At 37.0% G+C, this 12684-nt stretch overlaps 1 protein-coding gene across 1 annotated transcript; it reads left to right on the top strand.

Annotated features, from left to right (window-relative positions):
- The first annotated feature begins 2188 nt into the window (after window positions 1–2188).
- chst3a (carbohydrate (chondroitin 6) sulfotransferase 3a) lies at window positions 2189–12044 on the top strand. Its single transcript, XM_052151602.1, has 3 exons — window positions 2189–2576; window positions 8647–8833; window positions 8933–12044. The coding sequence occupies exons 2-3, from the start codon at window positions 8754–8756 to the stop codon at window positions 10128–10130; spliced, it is 1278 nt and encodes a 425-aa protein (XP_052007562.1). The 5' UTR covers window positions 2189–2576; window positions 8647–8753; the 3' UTR covers window positions 10131–12044.
- The last annotated feature ends 640 nt before the right edge of the window (window positions 12045–12684 follow it).

The raw sequence follows: 12684 nt of genomic DNA, 5'->3' as shown, positions 1-12684 counted from the left end.
AGCGAGAGGTCGAAGCCGGGGAATCGGAGAGAGTAAAGGGGGCAAATCCGGGAGAGTAGTAGAGGGGAGCGAGGGTCAAAGCTGGGGTAAACAGGATCAGCGAGACGGGACTAGAGGGAGCAAAAGACAGGGGAACAAGGGGAGCTGGCAAGCTAAGGGGTAAACGAGAGGAGTTTCAGAACTAGACGAGACTAGCGGGGGGCAAAGACACGGGAAACTAAATACAATAACCAACAGGAGTGAGACGAACGGGTTGTGAAATATATAGGGGCGAGTGCAGGTGTAAACAACGATAGGTGATGAGACGAGTGCAGGTGAAACTAATGTGCAGGAGTGCAGATGACGCGAGTGCAGGAGATCTCGAGGGAGCAAAACGAGCGTGAGAGCTCGAGGGAGCAAAACGAGCGTGAGCTCAAGGGGGCGGAACGAGCGTGCGAGCTCGAGGGGGCGAAACGAGCGTGCGAGCTTGAGAAGTGAGTGTGTGTGCGACGAAGCGGGGATGGGGCAGAGGAGCGGGGTTCGTGACACCTAGTCTGAAATAAAAAACAAACAAACAAACAAACAAACAAACAAACAAACAAATGTCGGGTGTGTGATCCAGATAATAGCCATTAGCAGGACATCTTTTGGGGCCATTGTAAACATCAGTAAAGCAAGCTTTATATTCACTAAATAAGAGTTCCAGAGTTCCATGCTGGAATGCCTTTAACTATTAAACTGTATGCCAGTTTCAATACCAGTTTATCTATTAACAATGTAATATTCAGCAGAATAAATTTGGACATCTTTAGTCGACATTTTGAAATGTTACTTCTTAGATCACAGATAATCTTTGGATTGGATGGATAAAACCCCCAAAACAGTACAAGTCTAGGTCGCAAACAAATTTAATTTTAATCTTCTCACAAACTTCAGCTGATTGGAAAATATAATATGTATTTTGGCTCAGGGTTGAAGCTTTGACATGGTCCACCAACGCAATCATTTTGTGTCACATTTCCCCTATTTCCAAAATATTTTCTGGGGTGTAAAATATGGTCCTGTTTATATTACACTATAAATAATGTTGTTGCAGTCATTTAGACATACATAACATTACAAACACATAAATAGTTATAAAACCTCAATTTCATCAGCTACAGAGTTATGCTAAAACCAGACCACTGCTTTTTGCATGCCATGTAAGGAAAGACTGCTTGTTATTATAATTTTTTTTTTTTAAATGGCTTGATAACACAGTTTGGCAGTGCACCACTTTTGGAGCCCAGTTTGTTGGAGTATTGTTCACATTTAAACAGCTTTGGATCTAAATGAACAAAAGTGTATAAACACACCTATTGATAATACTATTTTTGTTCATATTTACTTTAAATTACATTCATTTAAAAATAATTAAGAACTGTTCTGTTTTATGGCTATTCTACAACTGCAGCGCTTCGAATGTGAATAGCATAGCCTATAAAAGTCATTGTAATGTTCATTATAAAACTGATGATAGCAACGCCGTACATCACTGCCCCCATGTGGTTACACGATGTTATTGTTGATATAAATATATAATGATATAAAATATTATTACATCCAACATATGTGACGAAAACATTGCCAGTAAATCCACATAGGCCAAGTAAAATACAATTGTAGTTTATGAGGCCAATATACTATCATAAAAATAATAAAACGAATAAATAAATAAATAAACAAATACGTTCTAAATGGTATAAGATGTCTGAAAAATGTATCTTGTCACACAAAATTAGGCTATTTCCTAACTTGAATACTGTGATTAGCCACAAAAAACAACAACAACAACAACGAACGAAATTATAGAAAATAATCAATACGTAAGCTTTATACACTTCAGAGAGTTCCCAAAGTAATGTATTACCATTTATACCAATGGTGTTTGGCGGGAGCTATGGTAGGTTTTAGGGGCACTGAGGTCGTCGTTCCAGTTGTAAATTGCAGACACATTGTTTTGCTCCAGCACTCATTCAATGAACCTAATCTCCGTCTACACGCCGCGTGTTTTATTCTGGAGTTTAGACATGTGCGGGCACCGTAAGAAAGGGAATGAAGGAATCCATGGAGGAGTGTCCCAGGCCGTCCTCAAACAGAAAAGTCCTTGTGAGCACCCTCACACTGGGGGTTCTTACTTTGCCACGTGATCATACAAGGATAGCTCAAACTTGGAGACCGCCGAGAAAAGGACACGTTTTCCAGCACGCTGCCAAGGAGAAAAGAGCAAATGGAGAAACATTTATTTTTGTCTTTTAACTCTGTGAGACTTTAGAAATGACTTTGGGAACCTTCGACTCGTTAGTGCGAGAAACATGTCAAAGTTGGATCTTTAAACTTAATTGAATCATCTCTTCCGTTTGTCTATGGGGGAAAAGATGATCAGGGCATGAAGTCTGTATTATAAGTCAAACACTAACGTTAATATAAAGCCTTTTTATTCACTGAACTCACTGCAGTACTTTGGAGTCTTAACATACTCAAAGGAACAATGTGTACCAGACGGGACCATTCAGGATGCTCCGGATGAGCCACCGGAGACCCGTTTAGTCTGAAAGGTACGGTTTCATTCCAACTAAAAAAATAGTCCATTTAAATCATCCCAGCCATGCAGAAAAGTTCAGTAATAGCACGCGTAATAGTCATTTGTTGAGTTGTTATAAGCAGTTATTCTCTCGTCTTTTCTTTTTACGTCTTATTGAACTATGAATATGGACAGTGAAATGTTTCGTGTTTATTAAACCTTACTTTTAAAATCGGGGACAGGAAACCCTCACCCCTCTGCCATTTCTTCTTGAGACTTTTTTTTCTTGCTTAAAATGTCAGTCAGAATTGTAAGAAGATAAAATGGCTAAAAGTGAATTGATTTAATTTGAAGATTTTTTTCATGTCATAGAGTAAAAGGCAAATCACAGCTTCATATTCAGTTTATCCTGTGAGCAAGACAAATTCTCATGATACTGTAGCTAATCTAAAACAAATGACTTTGTCTACAATCAGTAGTAAAGGAGGATGAATGGTTTACTTAGCCAAATATCATGTTTCATGTGACCATATGTTCCTTTGCACATCTGGGGTAAAAGGCCCAGAGGGGGGTTAAAGTTATATTGTGTAAATAAAGAGAATAGTTATAAGGCAAAATTTGTCAAATTGGGCAAATACTTTTTAGACAGAAAAATGCTTTTTAGCGTAACAAATTAAGATAACACTTATTCAAAATAACCACTTCAGAAAAGGGTTAGCGATTTGGCATTTCATATCATCTTAAGCATTTTTTAAACAAATGAATCTCCATTGTAATTGGATCAGTCAAGTTGAGCCCACTTTGAACATTTTTCATATCAAATCTATTTTCCCACTTAAGTAAAACAATGTGTTTTATGGGGGCCTTTAAGCCGTGCACAGAGGGGCTTTTACTTATTGGACATTTAAAAAACTTTCGATTTAATCACCTTGAACAAAACTGAAAACGAGGAGTAAGTATTTTGTCTACAATAGATGCGATAATTTCAGGGATTCTCATTTGTAACATAAATTGGCTACATTTAAAAAACTATTAAATATTAGATAAAATTCTCTCAAATTTAAACTTTAGACAGTTGCATGCAAGGATCTCATGGATCAGGGATATTTTGCAGTGTATAGTGACAAACAGGTGTTAAGGAATGTGTGGTGGTAGTTTTTGTAACTGTTAAGTGGTGTGGGAGAAAATTAAATCAAAAGTGGCTTTCACTCCTGGGGGCCTTCAGCCACGTTGTACCCTTCACATTGATCAACAAAACAGTGCAATTCATGGTGTTTATGTGGGTGTTGGTGGGTGAAAAAGAGAGCGAGAGAAAGCATTTGGTGTCATGCCTCTTTAAGGTTTAAATTTTTTGATATGTCCATGATTACAAATGCAGCCCCGTCCCAGTTCCCCTCCTCCACCGCTGCTGCAGCAGCTGCAACTTGTGGGCTCAGGCAGCACAAGAAAATCTGTCACTTGTGATAGTGGATTTATCTCATAGAAGAACTCCAGTTAAACACTGCTTATCTCCCAGAAGGCACCATCATGCACTGCTGAACCGCAAAGTGCTCAGTAATGAAACAGGACAAAAACACAAGGATGAAACATGCTCCCTGGCCCCAGACTGCGCACACCTCTCTGATACCCTTGCTAACTCACTTCCTGTGTCATGTTTTCTGACAGAAAATGGCACTAGATTATATCGGTGTAATACTACCTAATATAAAGTGCTAGAGCAAGGTGTGCTACCCCAAAGATTTAAAATGACTGACCAGTTGGAATGGATTGACATGGCCCTTCCATCTCTAGGGAAGAAAAAAATAAAAAGAATATTAAATTTGAAGCAAAGCCATGTTTTTTTTAACTGAACAATGAAAAAAACACCAAAATACTGTTACAATGGTTCTTATTAAGCATTATTACTTAAGCAATTTAAAAGCAAAAATGTCCTTGTACACATTTAAAATTGTATGGCTTTAAGAGAAGCAATTATTGTAATTTGTATGGGAATGATGAACAGACTGATGTCCGTTTCTGCTTGAGCAGATCATCAGATTTGTCAAATGCTCCAGTGGGTTTTGAATATGTAAAGATCTCAACTCAACCGTCATGCCTGACAGTTTGACGGCTATGGCATAATAAGCCCACATAATTGGTTTATATTTACTTAGACTGCACACTATCATTCCTTGACGGCATGAAAATTGTGTCATATCCTAAATGCTACTCTTTGTGCAGACAAATTGCATGGCATTTACCATGACAGTTTTCCCATTGGTACACATCTTACTTTATGACTACAATATTGTGCTGTTTCTCCTTCCATTTATTTGTTAGCATGGTGTAGGAAAGCGTCACATTCATAAAATGTGCTGTCTGGGAGAGGTCAGGTCAGTTTATTTGCACTGATGGTTGATATGGTCCAGATTAACCCCTAATAGAAGCAGTGCTGTTTGCCTTGCTGTAAAGGTAACACAATGCATAATTGCTGGCAAACAACTGTTGTCAATAGAGCTATGTCAGGTTAGGGCAGCCAGCCATTTGGCTATCTGGGGTCAAACAAGATCTAAAGCCACTGGTTTTATTTCATTGTTACAGCCCAATTCATTTGTGTATGTCCTGGTGTTGCACTCCTATAATTTCTTGGTGCTGTTAGATCAATTTATTCACAATATTAACATTTTACAATAAGGTTCAATTTAACAACATTAGTTAACATGAACTAAATAATTCTACAACATTTATTAATATTGGTTTAAGTTAATTCCATCACATAGTAATACGTTTAAAAATCTAAAGTTGTTTATGTTAACATTAGTTAATGCACTACGAACTAACTTGAACTAACAATTAACAATTTTATTTTAATTAACTACTACTATTAACAACGATTAATAAATGCTGTAAAAAAATATTTTGTTCGTTGTTGGTTCATGATGCATTAATTAATGGAAAATTATTGTTAAGTCTTACCACAATATCCTATCCACTGGGAGTTTATATTACAACACTGTAATCTTAGTCTTAGATTCTTTTTAATTAATTAATAATATTTTGTATTTTGCTTAATTAACAATCGCCCAGTTATCATTATGACAAAAATTATTACACAATTTAAAGAGGATGGATAGGATGTGTTTTCATCTTAAAAGCCTGAGGAGATTGTCATATTAATACTTTCCATAGAACACTTGTAAATCTTATTTATAAACCTTTGGAGATTGTTCAAAGCTCTAAATCCATATGGTGTTAAATCTAGTGACACAACTTTGGTAAGAAATGTAAAAAGCTGTAACCCTTATCACCTCACTAAAACAAGGGTCTTTTTCAACAGGTAAACCTCAACTACCCCCACAGCAAGCAGCTGCTGTAAACAAATGGCTTGTGAAATTCAGAGGCCCCGAACATTGGTAAAAAGGCAGCCTAGTGTGTATGTGTAGTTACTGTGTGGTAAATGAATGGAACTTACACTGATCAGCAACAACATTAAAACCACTTGCCTAATATTATGTAGTTCCCCCTCATGCCGCCAAAACAGCACCAACCCGCATCTCAGGATAGTATTTGGCCATTCTCTGTTGATCTCTCTCATCAAGGCATTGTCATCAGCTGAACTGTCGCTCACTGGATGTTTTTTGTTTTTGGCAATATTCTGAGTAAATTCTGGAGACTGTTGTGTGTGAAAATCCCAGGAGATCAGCAGTTACAGAAATACTCAAACAGCCCGTCTGGCACCAACAATCATGCAATGGTCCAAATCACTGAGATCACATTTGTTCCCTATTCTGAGGGTTGATGTGAACATTAACTGAAGCTTCTGAATGATTTTATGCACTGCACTGCTGCCACGCGATTGGCTGATTAGATAATTGCATGGATGATTGTCGGTGCCATATAAATGCAACAAAAACACCTCTGTTGCATTTCATATTCATATTTTATGATTAGTATCCTGCTGAACAAACTTTAAATTTGTTTCACAATGAAAGCATATGCTTTAGGTGTATGAAGACAAAACTGTCCTTCAACACACTTCCTATTGTGTTCTGTTGACGTTTTTCATTTATTTGTTGATTTTTCCCCTCCACTCAAACATAGACTAAAGAAAGTGAAAGCTGAATTAGTCAATACAACCAGAGTTATTATTATTTCTAATTTAAAACATTTTCTACTTCATTGTAAATGTATACATTCAATTTAGTTTAATTTTATCTCAAATTATGGGTGAAATACATGTAATGTAATTAATTAAATATATTTAATATGTTTAATACGTTTAATAAATGGTAATATTAAAACAATGAATAATGCCCATAAAATTATACATAAAATAAAAACAGAAAAGATTAGAGACAATTAGAAATTTATTTTTATCTTAAAACTTTTCAGTCCTCCTGCTGTGTCCAGGTGTAGCCTACTTTCCTAAAGTTAAGATCAAATTTTTGGCAAACTCTCTTTGAGCTGATGTGTTCTTTTCACATTATATTTAGTATGGATAATAGGTGAATAGAGACTTCTGTTCTTCATTGTATTTTCTGACGTTTTGCCATTGAAGCACAAGCTTTACAGGTAACAAACAGAGGTTGCACTACTAATATGTGATGTACTGTGTTGTAAAATTTCTATCATGGTCTATTTCATCCATCATATTAGTTTAAAAATCCCTAATACGTAGCATATTTGATTTTGCCTGGATAGTCAACATTTTCAGTTAGAAATGGCTTTGCGTAGAAACGTGAGTCTGATAAAACATTTGTTCTATTTAATTATTGGCAGAGTTAGGGAACGCACTTTTAAAAGTGTACTTACATTATTGATATTTTTGGATGATAGTGGCAGAGCACGTGGCATCTCTTTCTCGTATGTGGGCTAGAGAGAAAGTACTTTGAAAGAGCGCATGCTGCTGCTCTCAGCCAGAGTAATCACACGTGAGGCCATATACCCATGAAAACTGATGTGCACTATCAAATACACAGAATGTATGATAGTACTAACTTTAGAGAGCACATCAAAATGAAGACAATGCCAAATCATGGACATTTAGAGGCAATTTTGAAATCCCGACCAGACGCTTTATTCAGGTCTGAAAAAGAGGATGTATGGTCAGCCCTATGATACATTATTTGTTTGCTTGTTTGTTTGTCATTGCATCACAATTGCCATGGACTTTGCTGGACTCTAAGAAAAAAAAATCCAGAGTCCTAAAGGCTCGAGTCCGAGTCAAGTCAGAGTAAAAATTCATCCGAGTCTGTGACAAGTCCAACTCCATTAAAATTGGACACGTGACTCAGACTCGGGTCCAAGTCCAAACTTTAGTACATCCAACTATACTATAGACACCTATTGCAGAAGAGCAAATTAAAGTAGGCGGCCCACGGACTGTCTGCATACATTTCATTGTCTATCTTCCATATAGCTATACATGTTTCTGTAGTCTGTTTTCTACCTGTTATACCGACTTGTCATATACTCAAAGCTTACAATAAGTTTGTTTTCCTATATTATTTTTGTCTCTATGAACATTAAAAGAAATGTTATAAAGCATAGGAAATTCGACAACAGTGAGTATATTCTTCTCCATTTTGTATTTGACTACATATAAGCAAAAATTATGTTTGATTGGTTCAGCATAACAAAGTGTCAGGATTCTCGTGAAAGAGCTTGGAAAGCAATGCCGCTTGAATACTGCCTCCGTTTTGCACCCTGCCACCTCTCTCTCACTGAACATGAATAGGTAACCCGTGGTACCATTAATGCGTACCATGTAAAACCAGCTTTAGAGTTTTAAAAAGTCATACTTTTTACATTATTCATTAAAAAGTAAGCAAGAACATGCAGATCAAAGAGAGACATTGTGTTTTATGGACCTCATCATCTCTCATCATTCTTCATTAGTAGATTTACTGGATAGGTAATGACAGTGCAAGCAGCTTATTTGAGAAGAAAGCTTAGATTGTCTGTGTCTGCTTATACTCTGCTGTGCCAAATGGTATAAATCTGTCATCGACCTGAATCGATACCAAAGGCTGTTGTGTCAGTGAGTTTTATGTCTATGTGGAAATGGTGCCAATACTCCTGTATTTAAAAAACTGTGGTAACCTCTTTGATTTTGTTTATTACAGATGAATTTTACACCTAGGTTCTTACATGAGATGAACCAAAAAGTGCTGGCATCTGCAAATTATTAGCAGTCCGTGAAGGCATTTTCTAAATACAATTTAATTTGAGAATGAGGAACAAGTATGCAGTCATCCTTATCTGCATTGTGGCACTTGTCATCATTGAAAAGGAAAACAACATTATTTCAAGGTAAGAATTTTTGGATGAATTCAAATATGGTTAATGTTACTGTGCAGAAGATGTACTGTATAATTTGTTAAAGGTTTTAATTTAATTTAATATTTGCAGGGTCTCAGATAAGCTGACACTCCATCAAACAACACAGACTTTGGAGTCTCAAGTGCTCTACAATGCTTCCAATGCTCTGGTCTTAATGGAGGACAACAGCTCATATCCAGAGGAGATGTATGCTGAGAATGACACTCAGTTCTTAAAGGCAGGCCATAAGCACATCCTCTTGATGGCTACAACCCGTACAGGTTCCTCCTTCGTGGGTGAATTATTCAACCAACAGGGTGCCAACATGTTTTACCTCTTTGAACCACTGTGGCATGTGGAGAAGATGTTATCGATTGGCACAAGTGGCACAAATGCCAGTACGGCTGTTTGGGTGTACAGGGATGTCCTGCAGCATCTGTTCTTGTGTAACTTCTCCATGTTGGAACGCTTCATCAGTCCTCCTCCTCAGGATCATGTTACCCCTGCCCTATTCCGCAGGGAGTCCAGCATGGCCCTGTGTGGGGAGCAAGTCTGCACTGCTGTCATTAAAGACGTTTTCGAGAGGTACCACTGCAAGACAAGGCAGTGTGGACCACTCAATTTGACCTTGGCATCTGAGGTCTGCCAGGCAAAAAAGCACAGGGTGATCAAAACTGTGAGGGTCCAGCAGCTAGACACGCTTCGTTCCCTAGTGGAGAACCCTCAATTGGATATCAAACTCATACAGCTGGTAAGGGACCCTCGAGCCATCCTGGCATCAAGGATGGTGGCTTTTTCCAGTAAGTACCAGAACTGGAAAAGCTGGGCTGTGAATGGAGACATACCTATCGAGGATGAGCAGGTGAAAAGCCTTGAAGGAAACTGTAACAACATCCGCATGTCCGCCGAGCTGGGCTTAAGTCAGCCTAAATGGCTGGAAAACCGTTACATGCTTGTACGTTACGAGGATATTGCCAGGTATCCCATGCGGAAAGCAGCTGAAATGTACAAGTTCACAGGGATTCCATTTACGACACAAGCAAGGGACTGGATCCTTAAGAACACACATGCTTCTATGGAGGACAGTGGTGTGTATTCCACCCAAAAAAACTCCTCGGAACAGGTGGACAAATGGCGGTTTAGTATACCGTTCAAACTGGCCCAAGTTGTTCAGCAAGTTTGTGGACCAACCATGAAGCTTTTTGGGTATAGGTTTGTACACAATAAACAGACACTGTTAAACAGATCTTTTAGTTTGCTTGAAGAGAAAGAATTTACTTTGTCATAGATTCTATATATTTTTCTTTTACTCGTTTTGATGCGTACATTTTGAAAGGCAAACCAGTTGTGAAATGTGACAGGTTTTGTAGAAAACATACATTCTATAGAGACAGTATAACATGGTTTGAATGGAACGCAAGAACCTCCATCTTGGATTGGTTAATTGAGATTGAGCAGTTTAAAATGCCTACATTTATATTTACATTTTACATTTAGTCATTTAGCAGATGCTTTTATGCAAATCAACAAACAAATAAGGGACATAACAAGCAATTTGTGATACAAAAGTCAACAATAGCTGCAGTATCGCACTGTTTGAAAAACAAAGTTGTAATGTAATGTAATGTGAGGACAAAATCCTCCATACGTTTTGCATGAGAAATGAATTGCTCTGACAGTGTCTGCATGAGGATATGTGTGATTGTGTAGGTATATTTGTGTGTGAGAGTGTGTATCTGGGAATATTTCATTTATCACTCAACCTAAAAAAAATTACCTGAAAGGATAACTGTATTAACTATGAGGAAACAAAGGAAATTTGTATTTATGTATGGTGCTTCTAGGATTGTGGGTCCTTTTAAGTGGCTTTGTTGAAAGTAAGGACATTTATCTGGCTATTATGCGATATTAACTTGGAAAATAACTTCGCCACTGGGCCAACAGGCTTTCAGTTTATAAAGGCAGCTTTTGGCAGCCAGCTGTGATTACAGAGTACAACGGTTGTATTATTCTCCACAAAACTGAAGTGCAAAATAGTCCTCTGTCCATGCAATATAATCATTTTAAAATTAAACTGAAATGAAGAAGAAAGATTGGAAAATTTAAATAAAAAAAGAAAATTGTGAATTATGCAACTTACATTAAAAGTTTATGTTCTTGCTAAGAAAATACCATTAACAGGAATCATTTCATTCTTAATATGAAAGTGAATACAACCCAACTCATAACTCATTTTAAGTTTCTGCATTTTCTCACAGGATGGATAAAATACAAAATACTCTATTTTGTCTCTCTGCCAAAGCGCAAAATAATGGAGAAAACACCAAATATTCCAATATATAAATTTTGTTATTTGGCTATGGCAAAGTACACAGGAGGAATACATGATAAATTCATAAAAATGTTTAGGCATTATGTGGCTTTTTAGTTTATGGCTGCACCTTAACTTCAGACAGTGTATACATCTGACAGTACCAATTATGAACAATATGAAGGTGGAGAGTTTGTGTCTATTAATGAGAGGAAACTCTTATCCTACAAAGGACCTATAAATACTATAAACTGTACTATAAACTTTTATAAGCTGTTTTTCTTTAGAGACATAACACTCAGTACAATCTCTTCATTGGGAAAAAGCATAGCATTTTTGAAGCATTGTAATGGCATTTACTTTACACATAACTTCATAAGCCCTCAGGGCTAACACTACTTCAATCCCTTTCAAAACGTCACAGAAGCATTAATTTTAGAATGACCAATTGTGAATTATTGTTAGTTAAACATCAAGAAACACTGAGTCAGTCTTTCATGACAAAATAACAAAACAATCATCGATATGAACTCTCCATGAACATTCTCTAAATCTTTGTTAGTAATTTAAGAGCTAAACTTGGGAACAGTGATGCTTTCTTTGTAAAGATAGCTTTACAGTCTTACCTGACTTGTTATTTTGGGTATTCAGATTTACGGTGAACTGATTCCACATCATCCTCAAATAATTTCCTGTGCTGTGCCTTGGCAACACAAATGTTCTTTAAATATAGGTACATTAGTATATTTATGGCTTACACCATATCTACTCTAATAGAAAAAGAAAGAGAATGAACTGAAACGGTTACCTTGAGGGTTGAGATTCACCCATATTCACACATATACATCATATTTATAGCACTAGGCCCACTGGAATACTGCATTTAGTTGTACTGCTGCTTTGTGTTTGCAACAATAAAAAATGTTATATACACTATTGCATTTACTGCTCGCAATGTAAGATAAATATGCATTAATTTGTCTAGCATCTGGTAAAAAAAGAGGGAGCAGAGATTCTTGCTTCATTAGTATATTTCTCTCTCTTTCACACACACACACACACACACACACACACACACACACACACACACACACACACACACACACACACACACACACACACACACACACACACACACACACACACACGTTGGTGCTGCTATCCTCATGAGGACATAATGATTTTTATACTGTACGGACTATAGATTCTATCCCCTAACCCTAAACATAACCTTCACATAAAACTTTCTGCATTTTTACATAAAAAAACAACAACATTGTTTAGTATGTTTTTTCAGCGCTTTTCTTTTATGGGGACACTAGAACTGTCCTCATAAGCCATATTTATAGCATAATGCCCTTGTAATTACCAGACTGTAACCTAAAAAAGTAATTGTAAACCACCCAAACCCACCCACACACATGCACACACAAGATAAGGATTTATTATGATACACCAGTGAATGTTAACTGATTAAATGAGTCTACAAAAAAAAAAAAAAGCGTTTGTGGCAAAAATGAGGCCAGCAGCA

Source organism: Xyrauchen texanus, chromosome 20 (assembly GCF_025860055.1).
Source record: "Xyrauchen texanus isolate HMW12.3.18 chromosome 20, RBS_HiC_50CHRs, whole genome shotgun sequence".
In the NCBI taxonomy this organism is placed as follows: domain Eukaryota; kingdom Metazoa; phylum Chordata; class Actinopteri; order Cypriniformes; family Catostomidae; genus Xyrauchen; species Xyrauchen texanus.
This window is presented reverse-complemented; position numbering and strand designations above follow the sequence as displayed.

What these genes read in the sequence shown, in the direction of transcription:
- chst3a (XM_052151602.1), top strand. Translation starts at nt 8,754, where the DNA reads ATGAGGAACAAGTATGCAGTCATCCTTATCTGCATTGTGGCACTTGTC. An exon ending in GAAAACAACATTATTTCAAG is followed by an intron (nt 8,834 to 8,932) that starts GTAAGAATTTTT and finishes TAATATTTGCAG; the next exon opens with GGTCTCAGATAAGCTGACAC.